Raw genomic sequence first — 17,500 nt, 5'->3', positions numbered from 1 at the left:
GGTCTTTGATCGAGCTGGGGATACGCTCCCCGATAAGCTCCAGCGACGAACCATCGACTCGCTGATGCCGTATTTTCCGGCGATCTCGGAGTTATTTTCTACTGCTTCTGCTTCGGCGACTATTTTAAGTTTAAAGGCGAGGTTGTAAGGTTTCCAGTCAAATAACTTTTTATAAAACGCTTCGCTTGTACGTTTCCAGTGAGGTCAGTAAATTTTCGTCACCTCAAGATCACGTCGCTTGTCTTTCGTGTTCATTTGATTGCTTTGAGTATAATTTTTCAGTCAATGTCAATTTGTATTTTAAATTACGAAAATTCCATAGTCGATAATACATATCAAGACCTAAAATGGGTCTCGGCTTATAGCCGAGTATTATGCATTTACAATTCGTTTCAATCAAGTTGATTTTTTCCGTAAGAAGTTTGGGGTCTCGGCTTACAGCCGAGCTCGGCTTGTAGCCGAATAAGTACGGTATATTTTAAACAGAGTTAACTGAATAGAGTGTATTGTGAAGTGCTAGATTTCTATCCCATATGAACCATGTGAGCGTTAGCCCTACTGATGGAAATGGACCCACACAAGGACAGACCAGGGTGGGAATTGAACCCACGACCTTCAGGTTAGATCTCCGCCGCTCTACCGACTGAGCTACAAGGCCAGACGGGAGCAATACAGTATACATACATTGCTTGTTTCCTTATTTAAAATACTGTAACTTTGTTATTAATAGTTTCCAAGCCAGTTCCCCTTGCTTTTCTTTCCTTTTGGAATTTTTAAGTCGCCTCTGATAAGTAAAATGAGCATATCGTTTGTCTTTTGACAACAAGATCAATGTCTTAATAAAAATCACTTTGCTGGAGTTTCAGTCTTGTGTACATGTATTGCTACAGGTGCTTTATGTGGAAGAGTTCTAAATCAAGGAGACTGGGATTTTACAGCCCAATCAAAATGTTTTAGAGTAGTAGGCAAGCTGGCCATTATTAATAGTAATAGACAGGAGAGGCTTTTGGACTCTGCAGCAAGGGCCAGAGCCCCTTGCATGCTAGGCGGGTCCAGCTGCATGCTCCCCCAAGAAATTTTGAAACTATTGGCTTCAAAATGGTTGCGTCTGGTGCATTTTAAGGTAAACTGAGCACCTATTAGATAGCATTAAGATAACAGAAATGAAGAGTCACACAAGTCCCTGCACCGTGACAAGATCGTTTGGATGCCATCTTGTTTGTACCTGCAACAACCGTGACCGCTGACCATCCGTTTGGCTCGCTTTCCCACGCCATTAGCACGCAATGTTTAAGGCGTTCCTATAGAAACGATTGTGTGCAGCTTGGGTTTACGTGGTGCATTTTTTAGTTACAATTTGAACTGGGAATTTTTAAGAGACCTTATAGCCTGAGAAACGATGAAGGCTTGCAGTATGCAGTCGAAACTTAGTGATCAAAAGGACAACATAGTAAGAGAAATGATGATACTTTATTCGTATAATTTGTACTCTATAGTCTACAGTGATGAACAAACCTAAATACAAGTTCTCCTGAAAATTTGAAATAGACGGAGAAAAATTTCAAGTAACCAGCAAAAATTGCTTCCTTGCCAAAGCCAGCCCCAAAAAATGCATATACGGTACATTAATTTTTCCTCGAGTAGCCATTGCGCCCAGGTCGAGTAGATGGCGATTTTCGCTGGTTGCCGGAGCTTCTGGAGAACCCTGAGACAATACTAGGGAAGAATTATTTGGAGAAATGTTCCAGAATAACAATTGATTGAATTCTCTCATTTTCTCAGTGATGCTTGTTATTTGCGCTCACATGTTCATTTTAATTAGGTAGAAACTCCTCTGATGAATATGATTCCTGGAGGTGCCACTGCCAAACCTTTTATCACTCACCACAATGAGCTGGAAATGGATTTGTATATGAGAGTTGCACCAGAACTTTATCACAAAGTAAGCTTAACGTATTATACTTGACAGTTGTATATTAAATTGCAACGTTAATGCCAGCGATAAAGGGACTTGATATCATGAAAGACACATTTGAACTGCAGAAAGCAGTGGCTTCTTAGCTCATTTGGTATTGCAGTGATCATGGGTTTGAATCCTTCTGAAGCCACCTGGATTTTTCAGGTGAGGCAATTGCTTAAATTGTCAAGCTAAGTGCGAGAAGCGCTTCTCCCATTTGTCTATAACCCACACTTCAAGTGTACAGTGTACTGTATGCATTGATTTTAAAAAATAGTGAATTGCAAATTAAGTGGCTTTTTGAGAGTTTCATTGCTGCACATAGACTGTAATTTTACATTCTTTTTCATTGATTTAGATGCTTGTGGTTGGTGGAATTGACAGGGTATATGAAATTGGAAGGCAGTTCAGAAATGAAGGTAGGTAGTTGTTGTTGAAATAGTAGGGACCTTAAGATATAAGATGATGATGTTGACGACATCACCACAGAACAATGATATCATTGGTTATAGAGAATAAATAGTCATGCTGCACGTGAGGTACAGATTATTGCTAATTCTTTTGCGTCACTCTGCATGACGACATGAAGTCACCAAATTTAAGGTTTTGACGACAACATGAGAAACTGCTCAAACAGATTTATTTTTAGGATACTTCACCCACATTGTGCGACGTGAACGAAATAGAATAAGGTCCCTAACAACCATTTTCAAATGCTTTGGTTTCTTTTGCCAATACAAAAAAGGAAGAATGCAAAACTTGTATATGTAAAATCTAAATTTGCCACGTTTGGACAATTTCAATTTTGATTGTTTGGATTCTTGCAGGCATTGATATGACACACAATCCAGAATTTACTACATGTGAGTTTTACATGGCCTATGCTGATTACAATGACCTGATGGAATTGACAGAAGTCATGTTGTCTGGTAGGTAATAAGTAGATTGTTGTAAGTACATGTACCATGTATTCTCTTCAGTAGTTATTGATATTGCTTTTGGAGATACTAGCATCTTGTATGCTAAACTAAAATCCGGACACTGAAATAAATTTCGTCTGCTTCTACAGTAACTATTATGATTGTTGTTGTTATATTAATTTTTGTTCGTCATCCACTCATTGTTGATGATGACCAAGGGCATCACACGGACAAGTTAGTTGGAGTAAAGCTGCTTTGGCTTGTCATTCTAATAAGGGTAGGGGAAATTTTGCACGTTCTAGATACAGATGGTCTTGGGTAAATAGTGGGGAGCTGGCTTGTGGCTTTGGACTTAGACAGGTCATATTGACTGTAAGGCCATTCTACTGTACAGTCAACTCTTGATAACTTGAACCCTCGCTAACTTGAACCTCGTGCTAACTGAAACCAGAATCGATTTCCCTTGGATTTCCTTCATACATTTACTTCATACATTTACTGCAATGTTACCCTCGGTAACTCAAACCTCCCGCAAAGTTGAAGCAATTTTCCTTTCCCTTCAGGTCATTCTTGATAAAATTATTTTTTCCCCTCAGTAATGCAAACCATGTCTGTGGATATGTGACAAATCAAAACAAACAGTGTACTGCATTCCAAAACATTAAGCTTATTTTAAAGCAGTCATGTAATCTTTGTTCTTTTTTGCATTACCTTTAAACGTGTCAATCCAGTGCCTTCTTACCTCGCTTGCTACTTTTCTTTGTTTTTTTTCATGTTACGTTACATTTTTATTTCTACAGTAATTTCAAAATTAAATGTTCCATTTTCATTTGATTGAAATAATTTTATACTGTATGAAAAGAAAAACAGGAAACACTATTTTCCCTTATTTCTTGTCGTTTAGTTTCAACTCCCGACAACTTGAACCTTTTTCAATTTCCCTTGAAGAGTTAATTGAGAGTCAACTGTAGCAGAACCTTTTAGTTCAGCATCTCAGGATCTCATGAGTAGGAGCGAACAACTGCCCTATATTCACATCACTGCGTTTTCACAGATCAATTTATTTTTAGATTGAATTTCCCACGAATGAGACTCCCGTGGAAGCCCGATGACCAATCACAAAAAACTAACATAGCGTCGCGGGACTGGAACGGCCTGTCTTTCTGAGGGAAAAGGCAGTCTAAAAATAGATCGGTCTGTAAAAACGCCATGACATAGGCTTAGTATGGAAGTTGTTCACTCCTAGTCATGGACTCCTGTCCATCTACATGTCTGTAATATTAATAATACTGTAGGACTACCTTTATTAAATTAATGTTGGCCACAATGTTGATTGAAAAATAAAATGATTGCGCTATGAAATCTTTTCTGGATTGACTGTATTGACTGTACCATTACATTACAGGTATGGTTAAGGCACTCACTGGAGGCTATGTGATCACCTATCATCCAAATGCTACGGATCCTGATAATTTGGGAGAAGCCCTCACAGTTGACTTTACTCCACCTTTTAAAAGAATATGCATGGTTCCTGACCTTGAAAAGGTGCTAAACACTAAGCTTCCAGATCCATCTGAATTTGGAACACCAGGTAATGATGGGGTGAAACACAAGGTGCATAATATAAGGGGACGCACGGTGGCCTCATGGTTAGTGTGCTTGACTCTGGATCGAGTGGTCCAGGTTCGGGTCCCGGCTGGGGACATTGTGTTGTGTTCTTGGGCAAGACGCTTTACTCCCACGGTGCCTCTCCCCACCCAGGTGTATAAATGGGTACCGGGGAATTCAAGGCTGGGGGTAACCCTGCGATGGACTAGCGTCCCATCCAGGGTGAGGGGGAGTAGAAATACTCCTTGTCTCTTCATGCTAAGAAAACCGGGGATAAGCTCCGGCGTGTTGGACCACTTGGCTCGGAAAGGGCATAATATAAGGAACTGTACCAAAGGTACATTGTTAGTCAACTGTGCTTTGACTGTTAATATGATTAATATTACTTTTCTTCATCTGTCACCTTGACAAAATGGCTTGCAGCCATTTTGAAAAAATGCTGTTAATAGGTGATTATTGCATAATCACCTCACGTGCGACCAATCAGTGCAAAGAATTTTTAATATTCAGCTATGTAATTACACTAATGGCCATTAATTTTAGGGTTATCAGTCATAATTGGATAATCAGCACCTGCTATAAAATGACAAATAGTTCCTGAAGTAAAGCAATAATCGAAAGAATCGCAAAAACCTCCAACTATCCTTGTCGTGGGGTAAACACTTGTTCTAACAAGTATTGAGATAAATAATATTATTATTATTGTTTTCAGAGGCCAGACAGGTTTTTGATGACCTGTGTGTCAAACACAATGTTGAGTGCAGTGCTCCCAGGACAACTCCAAGATTGTTGGACAAAGTGAGTAAACTGTGTATTCCCAGGTCCCCATTGTTTGATATCATTCTGATTTGGGCTATCCAACAAATTAATAATTAGGATGCATAGGGTAAGCCCTCTCAAAAGAAATTAAGTTATTCAGTGGATTATGATTTATCCAGTGGATAGTGATGTTCATCTTTTGAACAAGCATGAGTGATAACCAATCCCATGTGGTTTTTAACCATGGTGCGCTGTAAAAGGCCTTGGCTATGGTAAAAAAATTGATCGGGATATTTGACAAAGTTTACAATTCTAAGACACAAGGTGAAGACCGATGGCAGCAGACTATGTGTAATCAAATGAACTTGCGATAAACCATTTGGTTCTGTTTTTTTTTTTTTAACATCATACCTTTTCCCTCTATACTACCATTGTGGGCCATCCAAAAAGCCTGATGGTAGAGAGAGAACGTCCTGTCACTTTGCCATAGAAAACATATAATTATGTAGCACTAATATGCAAGACCTCAACCAGACTCAGTCTTCTTGGTGTTTTGGGTAAAAATGCCCCAATCCATAGACTGAATGCATAAACAGCAGCCAAGAAATTATTCTTTTGTTTATGTGCTGATCAGACCAACTATCCTCGTTGTAAAGTAACATTTCTTTTGTATTTTGGCCGTGCTAACAAGGCTAGTGGGTCTAATTAGCACAAAAACAAAAGAATATTTTTTGGCCGCCATTTGTGCATTCGGTCTAGAGATTGAAAAAGTTGCAATCACCTCTATGGGCAAGTGACATAGCCTTTGAGGCAGTGACTGTCAACTAAATCACACGAGGTGAAATCAAAACCCAAGTTTATCACAGCTCTTCCTGTTTGGTGGATTTGATCTGTTTCATGCCTTGAGAACACAATCTACAATAGATGAGTATACTGTATGAATAATTTATTTGAGTCTTTTCAAAGATCTTCAGCAGTACTGTAAGTCAATGCCAGGTATATCATGATTACTATTCACATTCCTACACTGTATTATCTAAAAATTAATGATGGCTTTATGCCCCTCGCAGGCTCAGCAGTGTTGTTGATCAAACACCAGTGGGACACTTTTCCATGATATATAAATTAATGCAGTTTTAGGCTAAGGGGCAGTTTACAGGGCTGTTGAAAGATATAAGCATTAAGAATCTTAAAATGGACCTAATTATGTGGACGGTGATTTTGAGAGTTAGGGTTTAGGGTCCCTTTCTCTTCAACTTCACCAGACATATGACAATAAATGTCACAAAAAAAGTAACCCAACCTTTATACCAACTGTAATGTTGTAATGCCTTTAAATTAGATGTTGCTTCGACATAAAGGGACAAGTTATGTTTATCAGAAATTACTCTTTGGCTTTCATTTTATTACGTGCATTTTTGTTTTCTGCCACCCTTGTTGGTGTCAAGAATTTTGAAATACACTGTAATTATTATTGATTCAAACAAATGGGTGTGCTTTTTTGTTAGCTTGTTGGAGAATATCTTGAAGAATCATGTGTGAACCCAACGTTTATCATAGATCATCCTCAGATTATGAGCCCACTTTCAAAGTGGTAAGCAGAATTCCTTGGTACACTGTTGTCGTTGTATTTTTCAGACGTAGTGTTCAATGTAATGTCAAATCAATGTGTCTACTCATAAATTTAATTGTTGCCTTTCCAATCATCCTTGAGTCATCAATGAAAATTTCGTCTCTTCATTAATTAACGAGGGGTTTTAAATGCCACTTTACAATGATTTTATTCCTAACGTTATCGCAGGACATTTTTTTCACTTACTTCTGGCAATCTGGGACAAAATTGTTCGGACAATTAAGTCAATAACACATGACTGGTTTCATGGGTACCTAGTCCCCCACTCCTCCCTTTCAATGCTAATTGGAATTCGGAAAATGCTGCAGGGGGGGGAGGTTACAGTTTAATCAACTGCATGTACCTCTAATGAGTTTCCTCAGGCAGGTAGTGGAAGAGCATCATTAACCATAGGTCCCATTCTTGTTTGAAAGTTTTGCAAGTAATCACGACAAAATACATCTTTTCATACATTTAGTGAGACTCCCTAGGGACCCGACGACTAATCGCAACAAACTAACTTGATGTCATAGCGTCACAAATCCGGAACTGCCTTTGTTTTTTTGCGGAAAAGGTAGTCTACAAATAGATCAGTCTGTAAAAATGCTCTTACATGAGCTTGGTATGCGAGTTGCTCGCTCCTAGTCATGGACCCCTGACTTACCAACATTTTCACTGAAAAATATGTTGCCGCTCTCGCGTGCAATGCAAATCGCGTTACACAAATCGTGTAGTGTGCTATGTTGAAAAATCGGTAAGTACAGATGTAAGCACACTACCATGAAACAAAATGATCAATGAGAAAATAAGTGTTGTTGCCAAAGCAGCTGATGCTGTTGAATTGAGTACTGCAAATGAAGACAATGGAGTCAACATGATGTTATTCAGACTAAAGGTCTTGGTTTGTGGAAAAAAGTGCTAGCAATTAAAAAAGATCGAAAATAGAATAAAAATCATTATTACTACAAAAGCAGTAAATGCACGACCTCACCAGGCAAGTTTGCTGTTATGTGATAACTGTAAGCTATTTCACGTGAGGTTAAAGAGGACTCCTTTGTGTACATGTAACTAGTTAGCTACAGTCTGATATTTACTGTTGGCTTAGTTGCTGAAGGAGACAAGTGATTTAGTGCGTTCACTGTATGAATCTACTCTTATTATTCAAGTTTGAGGCCCTTGCTGTTTGGCACAAACTGTGTTTTTAACTGGGAAAAACAAAGAGAGGCAATTTACAGGAAGTCCCTAGAAAACAGACCTCTGGCTCAGATATAGAATAAATCAAAATGGATTTTTTCCCCAAACGTTTAAGGGTATTCATGAGCTTGTTTGCATGGTCAAATGACATTTAACCTTTGATGTTCTTCTTCAATAGGCATAGATCAGTTCGTGGTCTTTCAGAGAGATTTGAGCTGTTTGTTTGTCGCAAAGAAATTTGTAATTCATACACGGAGCTAAATGACCCAGTTGTGCAGCGAGATATGTTCAGGCTTCAATCCAAGGTTAGTTCAAACAAATTGAATTTATTCTTTTTGAAGCAGGGTTTGTAATATATCTGGAACTTTCAACTGGTTAAAAAAGAGCTTTGAGGACGATAGCGTGGGTAACTGGTGGTATTGTTAGTGTGAGAGGCAAATAGGCCAGTTTCGTATTCTAACGGTGGGACTGGATCTAGCATGAAATGGAGGCTAATGCGGGCAAATTAATTTGCATTTGAAAAGATTTGCCCGCATTAGCCTCCATTTCATGCTAGATCCAGTCCAGTCGTGGGAATTCGAAAATGGCCTATTAACAAGCGGTGAAGCCGCATAGAGAATTTGGAGGGGCGCTGGTATTTCACAGCACCCCTCCTCATTCTTCGCACCAACAATTCCGCCGGGGTATGCAGGCTTTGAGGATCAGAAGTCATGATTTTGTACTGTTTTCTATGCAGCAATTGTATGAGTATTTGATGTTGACTCAATGCTCCTGTTCTGGGACTCAAGCAAAGGGTGAACATTCTTTACTTAAAGAAGTGGTAAAAGCTGGCATTGTGGATCATTATCACCAATTAAGACGTTTCTCTGGTGGTTTTTAAAGATTCAAAACGTTTAGAAATGCCCAAGCAATTTCTTTGGAATGGCACGAACTATGAAACCGAATTTGAACTCAACAACAACAGCAACAACGAATCTGTATTTACTATAATAATCAACTCTTAAAAAGGATTGTTCAACCGTTATGAATGTGTATCCCCTTCCTGGCACTTGTCCTCTGTCACCTCACGGGGCATAGCAAAAGTGGCTCTCACTGTCAACAAAATCATGTGAGGTCAAATCGAAAGCCCAAATTAATCACGATCCTTCTTTCTTCATGTTGAAGCTGTTTCATGCCTTGAGAAAAGCGATCTCAAATTTGCGTTTGGTTTGTCCTCATACTATCTATTATTATGGATTACCTAAATCTTAAGGTCCTTGTCTGAAGTTGATTGCCTAGCTGAAATCTATTTCGCTTGTCAGTGGCGTAAATATTGTCATTGGTCTTTTCCTCCTAACCAATTGGGATTGTTTAATACAGTTCTATTCTTTTTAATCATTTGCTTCATAGGCCCTGCAAAGCCATTAAAGAAATTTCTTTTAACCAATTTCTTTAGTTAGGATTTATCACTACATTTATCGTTCTTCCTTCCCTGATTGGTGCCAAGAATCAACAATTTAAACGTAGATTTCATTATTAAATAAAGTAACAAACACGGTGTCAATTTTAACAGTATCTTTCTGCTGTATTTGGTACGTTGCCTGTTAGGACAAAGCTGCCGGTGACGATGAAGCCATGTTTGTTGACGAAAACTTCTGCACAGCTCTTGAGTTTGGTCTCCCACCAACAGCTGGCTGGGGCTTGGGAATAGACAGATTAACAATGTTCCTCACGGACTCAAATAACATAAAGGTTTGTGGCTTATTTAAGTGAATCTTTGCAGTCTCTCTTTCCACTGGAGAACCTTCAGTTTTTAATTGGACCGACATGGAACTCAGCTCCTTTATTCTCGGGTTTCACTCACGTGATCAACAGCCATGTTTTTCAACGAAAACAAAAGAAGACGTTAGCATAATAATAGCTTTCAATTCCCGGAGGATTGGATCGGGACACCAACATGGCCGCCATTTCACTGTTTGGGGACACCAACATGGCGGCCGTGACATCATGTGAAATCCAAGAATTGGTTGTAGTGTTGTTTCTATGGAAGATTGTTATGTCCTTTATTTCTTGATCACTTCCGTCAAAGAACGGTTGATTGTTTGTTTAAAGTTTTTGTTATACTAGCATATTCCCATCATTTCGTTGTCGGGGAGCACACAACAGGGCCTTGGATATTAATAGAGCGTTTTGTAATGAGCTGTCTCGGGAAATGTGAAACCGGAAATGATAAATATCTTTGAGGAATATTCCCTTAAAAACTCTTAAGCCATCTAATAAATTTTTCGCTTTACGACCAATATTTCCCCGAGGATCCAAAGGAGAAGGGTTAAAATTGGGGAGAGGACAGAGTTGAAGAAGTTCTTTGATATTTTAAAGCCAATTTGACTATACCACGGTGTCCTCTGTGAGCAAACTCGTCTTTCAATAGACAAAGTGTAAGCCGTGGCGTCAGAAAAAGTGCCTCGTAGCTGCGTACTATGTTAAATGTTTTGTTAGTGATTATTGGAAAGAAACGGAGTTACTAGTAACGCAATTACTTATGATTTTTTCAAAGGGACCCGTTGTCACGCGGGAGACCGTAAAAGGGGACAGTTTTTGGGCGGGTAACATCGTCTGGTGTTAGACGGAGGAAAATCAGGGTCACTCTTAAGCTATAAATCACACAATCGCTGTCGCCTGGTCTTTGACGCTCAGCGACTTGGTGACAAAGCGACCAAGAAATAAAACAAGCCACACTGTCGCTGTCGATTTGGCAGAGCGATCGAAATTTGAATCATATTTTAAGATCGTATCAGCATCTTCTGTACTTCTCTCTTAGATTCTTTATTTTGGCCTTTATTTCGTTCACTTCCGAAAGAAAAGAATAAAACATCAATTCGTTTCTTCGTCAATCTCCAATATATTATAGCAAAATTTTTACTCGTAGAAAATGTGAGTATACCTGCAACATTGTAGCCACTCACTCTCATTTCTTCCGCAATTTTTTTCCCATACGTTGGCTTTCACCTTTTCGTTTTTGTAATCCTTTGAAGAGATGTCATGAAGGAGAGGATAGATTCGGAAACTATTAATAAGCTCAAGAGCTTCTTCAAACGACGCCATTTTGTAAATTTAGTGCCTGCGACTTAGCGATTTCACGTGCTACAGCAAATTCGCTGAATGCCCTATAAGGACGTAACGACATGCCTTAGTAGCCTGGCAATCTGACCGCTAAGCCGTAGCGACATGGTGACAGCGGCAGTGTGTCTAGCTTTAGGACGGGAAGGAAAAAGGAACCTCACTGGGTATGTGATATAGCTCCAAGAGCTGTGACTGTCAACTAAATCACGCGAGGTCAAATCAAAACCAAAGTTTATCACAGCCTGCCTTTCATACTGGCTTCGAGCTGTTTCATGCCTTTGGTACATTCATTCCACCTCTTCTTGTGCTCCTAGTAAAGATGGTGACACACGGTTCAATATTGTGCAAAATTTGTTGATCAACAACAATCGTTAAACCGTTAACAACTAATGGCAACTTTATTTCTGAACGGAAGAGAGTTTGTCTCTGTTTTCTTTCGAAAACGTTAACTTGTTGATTTAACAATTTCAGTATTCCACATAACATATGCAGTTCAACATTCGTTGAATGCGTGTCAACGGCTTCAGGGCTTGTTTGCTGATACAATGCAAACTTGAGCACAAGCAATATATGAAAACTCAGCATCGTTTTGTTTATTGTACACTCATTTTGTTCGGCACAAAACACACCAATCGACAACAAGCCAGTGGACCACTGTGCTGGTGGTTGCGGCCGGACCAGCACTCGGGGTCTTTAAATAACTGAGGAGGAAGTGCGGCCTCTGTAATGACGTCTGCAAATGGTTATACTCTCTATTCTTCTAGGATAAGGACGATAAACCGTAGGCCCCCCGTCTCACAACTCTTCAATGTTCATAATCCTATGCTTCGTAAAAAAAACCACGCGGCACTATTCGCCGAGTAGGGCACGGAGTTCCTGGTATTGTGGTTTGTCCTTGTATAGCTAGAGGGCCGTAAGTTAGAAAACTTTTAAATGTTAGTTGTGTCTTCCTCTCGTATCGTATCGTATATAAATGTGCTTGTACTGTGGCCCTTCAATGGATCTTTTTCGCACCGTTTTCAAATTCCCCATCTCAGGGGACGTGAAACGATCTCGAAGGAAATTTTCCTTCCCTCCAGCGTGCAAATGGTGGGTTTTTTTTTTTTTTTTCATTAGACGATTCCTCAGAGCGCAAGACTGAGACCAGGCCCCACAGTGGAAAGGGGACGTAAATAAATCGGGAAATGAAACGAGCCTAACTGCCGCTTCCTCGTCACCAATCCCCCGCTCGGCTCGCCTGTTGATTTCAACATAAACTCTTATCCACTTTTTTCCGCTTCACTTCTTCAAATTTGCTTTGAATTTACTATGATCGTTTTAGTACACTGTGTACCAGGACTTGTAGGTAGCAGAGAAAATAAGGAAACTAATAGTTGCATCTGTGGACTGGATTTGAACCCGGACTGTCTACTCGAACCGCTTCTTTCAGCTTAAGCACTGACGATCAAAAAAAGATTAGGTCACCCGTCCGACCTTTTGCAATGTTTAATACTCTTTGTTGCCGAGTGATATACAGCTTTATCAAATATTTTTTAAAATATCGACACTATGCAGCTAGCGCTAGCGGTGTGGTGGTTAAGCATTCTCGTCATGAGAACCTCAGACCATGACCCGAGGCTCTGGGAAAAGCTATGTAGGAGAACATGCACCGTAGGGTTCTTATAGCCAAAAATTGGCTGTTGAACCTTACGACACCTGTTCACTCCTCTTGGTAACATGAATTCACCAATCAGAGACGCTTTTCGTTGTTCGTTACAAAAACCAATGAGAAGACACTTTGTTCCAGGGTTCCCCAGAACTCTTCTCTCCTTCAGTCATGCGCAAAATAGAAGAGCACTGGGGTCGAGATTGGTGGTCCAAGTGGTTAGATGACGAGTATATCAGGTTCATACACTTGTATTTCCCTGAATCCATTTGAAACATTAAGTTTTCTAAATTAATATAATGGCAAATTCAGAGGTAGAGGGTGGATGATTGATTGATTTCCGTCTTGACTACCGTGGAGCCTGGTCGAAAGCTACCAGAGAAGCAGGGCACGATTGTGGGAACTGTAGAAGCTAAAGAAGTCTGTAAGAGCTTCAGCAGGAAGCAGTTGTTAACAGGTTACTTTTTTGTTTTGTTTTTTTCCCTAAGCGTTTTTCCTATTTGCTTTAGGAAGTGCTGTTTTTCCCTGCAATGAAGCCAGAAGAAAAAGCGCCAGACGAGCAAAGTGACGCGACAGCTAATTCCGGGCCAAAGGAAGCCGATTAATTGAATGGTTTAACTTAGTTCCAATTTACTCTCTCTAAGGAGAAATCACATTTCAATTAGCCAAATAAGAAACTTTTTAATGAATGAAAAATCTATCTAAGCATTTTGTTTACCGTCCACTCATTTCTGTTGTGCTTGGTTGCGCATGGGAGTGGTGAAGGGATGCTTTTATCAATACGCAGAACAATACGCAACAGCCCGAGTACTTTAAGTGCTACTATGTTCAAAAAATCCATCCTTTTTTCAGATTTTGAAAGTGTGATTGCTTTACACTTGATTGGCAAAATTGTGAACTTTAAGTTTTATCCAAAGGCTGCTTACTTGAGTGTAAGTTTTGGATTTCACGGTCAGCCATTAAGGCCCAGTAATACGGGCAACAATTTTCGTGCAACTTGTCGTGCAGCAATGTTGCGTTGCAAGTTGAGATGGTTTGTTGCGCCTATTACCACCTTCTTGCGCAACAAATTTCATGTTGCAAAAAGTAGACATTTTTGTTGCTCAAGAAGGTGGTAATACGTGCAACAAACCATCTCAACTTGCAACAGAACATTGTTGCACGACAAGTTGCACAAAAATTGTTGCCCCTATTACTGGGCCTTTACTCACGTTCCAAACTGACCGATTGGACCTCAGAGGGTTGGATTTTGGGAAAAGTGACGTCATTGACTCAATAGCTTAAATTTTCAGCGTGTAAACGCAGGTTATTATATAATTATGCAAAACGCGAGTATAAAAGTCTAAAAGCCCGAAAATTCCGAGCTGTATATTAATTCAGCCGCGTGCGCACGCATTGCATTTTTAAACATTGAGTCTTTGACGTCATTTTCTCCTCGATCCAGCTCTCTCAAAATCTTAATGTCAGTAATGGCGGACCCATTAGATAGGAATATTCCCATTAAAATAAACAGGTGTCTTGTTTAAAAAGAAAAATAAAAGGAGTTTTTGGTCATAGCAGCATTTTAACGAAGACGTTTATTTTATCACCTAACAAAGTCGAATGACACTGCTGAAAGCTCGATATTCCTGCTGCGGCAAAATGAGGATAGTTAATCTAGTTTTGCGTTGCAGATGACGAATTCGCAAATTTGAGAATCCTTAGCTTCGTATGTTCAAAAGGTCGATAGCGCTACTATCCATTGAAGCGATGTATAATCTGAATAGTGGTATCCACCTTTCGAATCACCAAGGCCAGTTCTCTAATGTACCAAGTGTTAAGATCCCACTGAATATATCTGTCTACTAATAGATGTCCTTTTTTGAAGAACATAAAGTAAAAGACTCGATGGCATTTCGGTCTGACCTGAGAACATTGGTAAAGCCTTTTTTTTTTCCTATAAGACCATGTAAAAAAAGACTAAGAATTCTCGGTTTTCACATGACGTCACGACCGCCATGTTGGTGCCCAAAACAAAGAAAAGGCGGCCATGTTGGTGCCCCGACCAAATCCTCCGGGAATTTAACTCTATTATTATGCAAACGCTTCCTTTTGTTTTCGTTGAAAAACATGGTTGTTGATCACGTGAGTGAAAACCAGCAATTAGCAACATTTCATCTTCAGTATGTAAACGCTCGGGCAAACTGCTTCAACATTTTCTACATTTGATGCAGCTGCAGCCGCGGTTGTTACAGTTATGGATACGTCATCGAGAGACCCATTAGTGCGCATGCTCACACGCATCAATGTTGAATGGTTGAAGCAAAGTTGAAAGGCTTTTCAACTCATTTTAACCTCTTTTCAAGTTCGTTTCGACATATTTCAGCAAGGTCGGGGGGGGGCAACAACATCGAACTGATGTTGAAGCCGTTTGCCCGGGATTTTTTGATGTGTGGATTTGCTATTTCATGTTTTGTCTTTTTCAGGGTTGAATAACCCTCTTTTCGAATTTTCAAGTAAGCACTAGAAGGTGTTTTATTTGTAGAGTAACGAATAGACTGATCACAACTAATTGTGATCAGTGCCTATCCCAGCGAATAAAAGCTCGCGAAACTCGTTGCACTTGTTTGATATTATTTATTGTCAGTTTAAATAACGGACGAGCGATCTATTTCTGCTCAGTTCCCTTTTTATAATGCACTTCTTTTAAATAGTACGCCCTCTGTGATTGGTCAATTGAGCTGGCGTAACTATTTAACCGGGCTGGTATTTTGGGGCCATTCACAGGCAATATTTTTGGCCATCGTGCTGCCCAATCGACTCATACAAAAGTCAAAACTTGGTGAGAGCCGGGTAAAAACAATAGTAGTAATAACGAATTTATTAACATTTCCACAGGGTAGCTCTTCTATGTTAATGACTATCTATAAATAAGTACAAAGAAAAGGATAGTATAAATTGAGTAAACCATATCCTGCAAACCATTCTTGGGTGTAATACAGCCCCTTTTAACCCTCCCCCCAGATGTCACCTAATAATGAATTTATGAACTTTTGTATTCTAGTTTGGCCTCTTTCATTAACAATCGTTTTCTCTCTCGCAAATGAGGTTAAAGTGTAGCTGATTGAAGGCTTTGGATGCCGAGTCTTGAAACGTTCCTTTAATGAGAGGTAGAGTAAGACGAACGGTGTTACTGGATCTCTGGTGAAATCCAACAGTTTTCCCTTGCATTCATATCAAAGGTTTTATGAGTTATATTGAAGACCTATTTGGAGATGAACAATCAAACCACTTCGAATTCTAGCGTCTGCAAGGGATTTCGTGTCAAGTTCTTGTCGTGACCCGGTTATTGTCAGGAGATGGGTAGCTGAAATCCATAATCCTCGATAGTGGCATGCACGCTACGTTTCCAAGCTGTTTTCCAAAGGGATCACAGAATTATAGTGCTCACCAAGGCCATATGCGTGGTGGTGATACCTTGCACAGATAACCACAACATGTTACCAAGAAGTGCGTTTATAAAGTGAGGAAGAGAGTTGATTAAGAAATTCTAGTTGAGGAATTTCTTTCATTTGCGTCGCCATCAAGTACTTGGCCGTTTGGAAGATCGTTGCACCGTGTAAAACACTTCTGCTCTTGCCCACTTAAATTACGGGATGTTTGCGCGCGGGCGGGGTTGTACTGGAAGCAAGGCTCGAGGAAAATGGGAACTACATCATTTTAATAACTTTCTGGGGGCGGCTGCGCTACAAGACTGCTGCAAGCGCGAAACAATCCAACGCACTGTTCAGGAGAACAAATATTGAGGCAAAACTCTGAGCTGATACGACGAAGACCCAAACCGAAAGAGGCTGGGATCTTCCTCCCCAATTATATAAACAACCCCGAAGATGGGGTTACAAATAGAGGGACTTAGAAGTCCATAATAAAAGTCACTGAAATACTTACGATAATAAAATAGGTTGACAGTCATATTCCTCCCCTGTTCGCAACACTGGAGCGTTCGCTTGATAAACTTCCATTGGAATCTTGAGTGCTTGAGACAACGCCTGGATCTGTAATCAATAACCACCTCTCTTTTACGAAGGAACTTTGTAGGGGTAAAAAAGCTACCATGAACGTTTGTTTTTGCTGAAGGAACCATCAGTGTCTGAATAGAGATGACCTATGGCTTCAAATGGAGGCAACTGCGTATGTGCAATCCGGTCAGTGTAAAACGCAGACCGCAGACCAGGGGTAAAATGCAGACTGAGAAACCCATTAGAAATGCTAACAGTTAAGCCTAAATATTGTTTTAGGCCTAATTAGGCCTAAGGTTAGCATTTCTAAGGGGTTTGCGCTTTTTCAACAGTTACGTCATAACCTCAGTCTGCATTTTACCCCCGGTCTGCAGTCTGCGTTTTACACTGACCGATGGGCAATCACTGCAGTTGCTTGAAGTGTGAACGCTTGCGTCTGGCTCTGAGTTTACCTTTGCGTGTTCAGTGTGAACAAGACTTTAAAGCCTAGTTATCGTGTCATGATGGAAAAATCCTAGACGATCGTGGATTCACTGTATCCACGACCACATTAGGCTTTGCCGGTTTATAAAGCGGGATTCATGTTGACAGACAGGAATTTTCCAATTTTTCACACACATTTACGATCTCTGCGATCGTCGACGATCGTTCAGGTGAAAAGGTCAAAATGTGCACTATTGGAAAGGGAAGGAGAGGAAAGGAACT

The 17,500-nt window shown here is 40.0% G+C and overlaps 2 protein-coding genes across 3 annotated transcripts in view; one reads left to right on the top strand and one right to left on the bottom strand.

Moving 5' to 3' along the window:
- Nucleotides 1-15,395, top strand: part of LOC138022437 (lysine--tRNA ligase-like) — a 29,366-nt gene extending 13,971 nt beyond the window's left edge. Inside the window, exons 8-17 of the mRNA XM_068869567.1 lie at nucleotides 1,823-1,942; nucleotides 2,316-2,376; nucleotides 2,785-2,886; nucleotides 4,283-4,468; nucleotides 5,198-5,283; nucleotides 6,753-6,838; nucleotides 8,229-8,355; nucleotides 9,638-9,781; nucleotides 13,307-14,769; nucleotides 14,944-15,395. Coding sequence (XP_068725668.1) covers nucleotides 1,823-1,942; nucleotides 2,316-2,376; nucleotides 2,785-2,886; nucleotides 4,283-4,468; nucleotides 5,198-5,283; nucleotides 6,753-6,838; nucleotides 8,229-8,355; nucleotides 9,638-9,781; nucleotides 13,307-13,402 — 1,008 coding nt within the window. The 3' untranslated portion in view covers nucleotides 13,403-14,769; nucleotides 14,944-15,395. The remainder of the gene's footprint in view (nucleotides 1-1,822; nucleotides 1,943-2,315; nucleotides 2,377-2,784; nucleotides 2,887-4,282; nucleotides 4,469-5,197; nucleotides 5,284-6,752; nucleotides 6,839-8,228; nucleotides 8,356-9,637; nucleotides 9,782-13,306; nucleotides 14,770-14,943) is intronic.
- Nucleotides 15,396-15,645: 250 nt separating this feature from the next.
- Nucleotides 15,646-17,500, bottom strand: part of LOC138022438 (deubiquitinase OTUD6B-like) — a 20,111-nt gene continuing 18,256 nt past the window's right edge. For both annotated transcript variants that reach the window (XR_011126575.1, XM_068869568.1), the window contains exons 9-10: nucleotides 16,725-16,831; nucleotides 15,646-16,253 (exon numbers count right to left, since the gene is read on the bottom strand). Coding sequence is in view for 1 of the 2 variants with exons in the window: in XM_068869568.1 (XP_068725669.1) it covers nucleotides 16,178-16,253; nucleotides 16,725-16,831 (183 nt within the window). In the remaining variant the exon portion in view is untranslated. The remainder of the gene's footprint in view (nucleotides 16,254-16,724; nucleotides 16,832-17,500) is intronic.

This window comes from Montipora capricornis, chromosome 10 (assembly GCF_036669925.1).
Source record: "Montipora capricornis isolate CH-2021 chromosome 10, ASM3666992v2, whole genome shotgun sequence".
In the NCBI taxonomy this organism is placed as follows: domain Eukaryota; kingdom Metazoa; phylum Cnidaria; class Anthozoa; order Scleractinia; family Acroporidae; genus Montipora; species Montipora capricornis.
The sequence above is the reverse complement of the archived record's forward strand: the minus strand, read 5'-3'. Positions and strand labels throughout refer to the sequence as shown.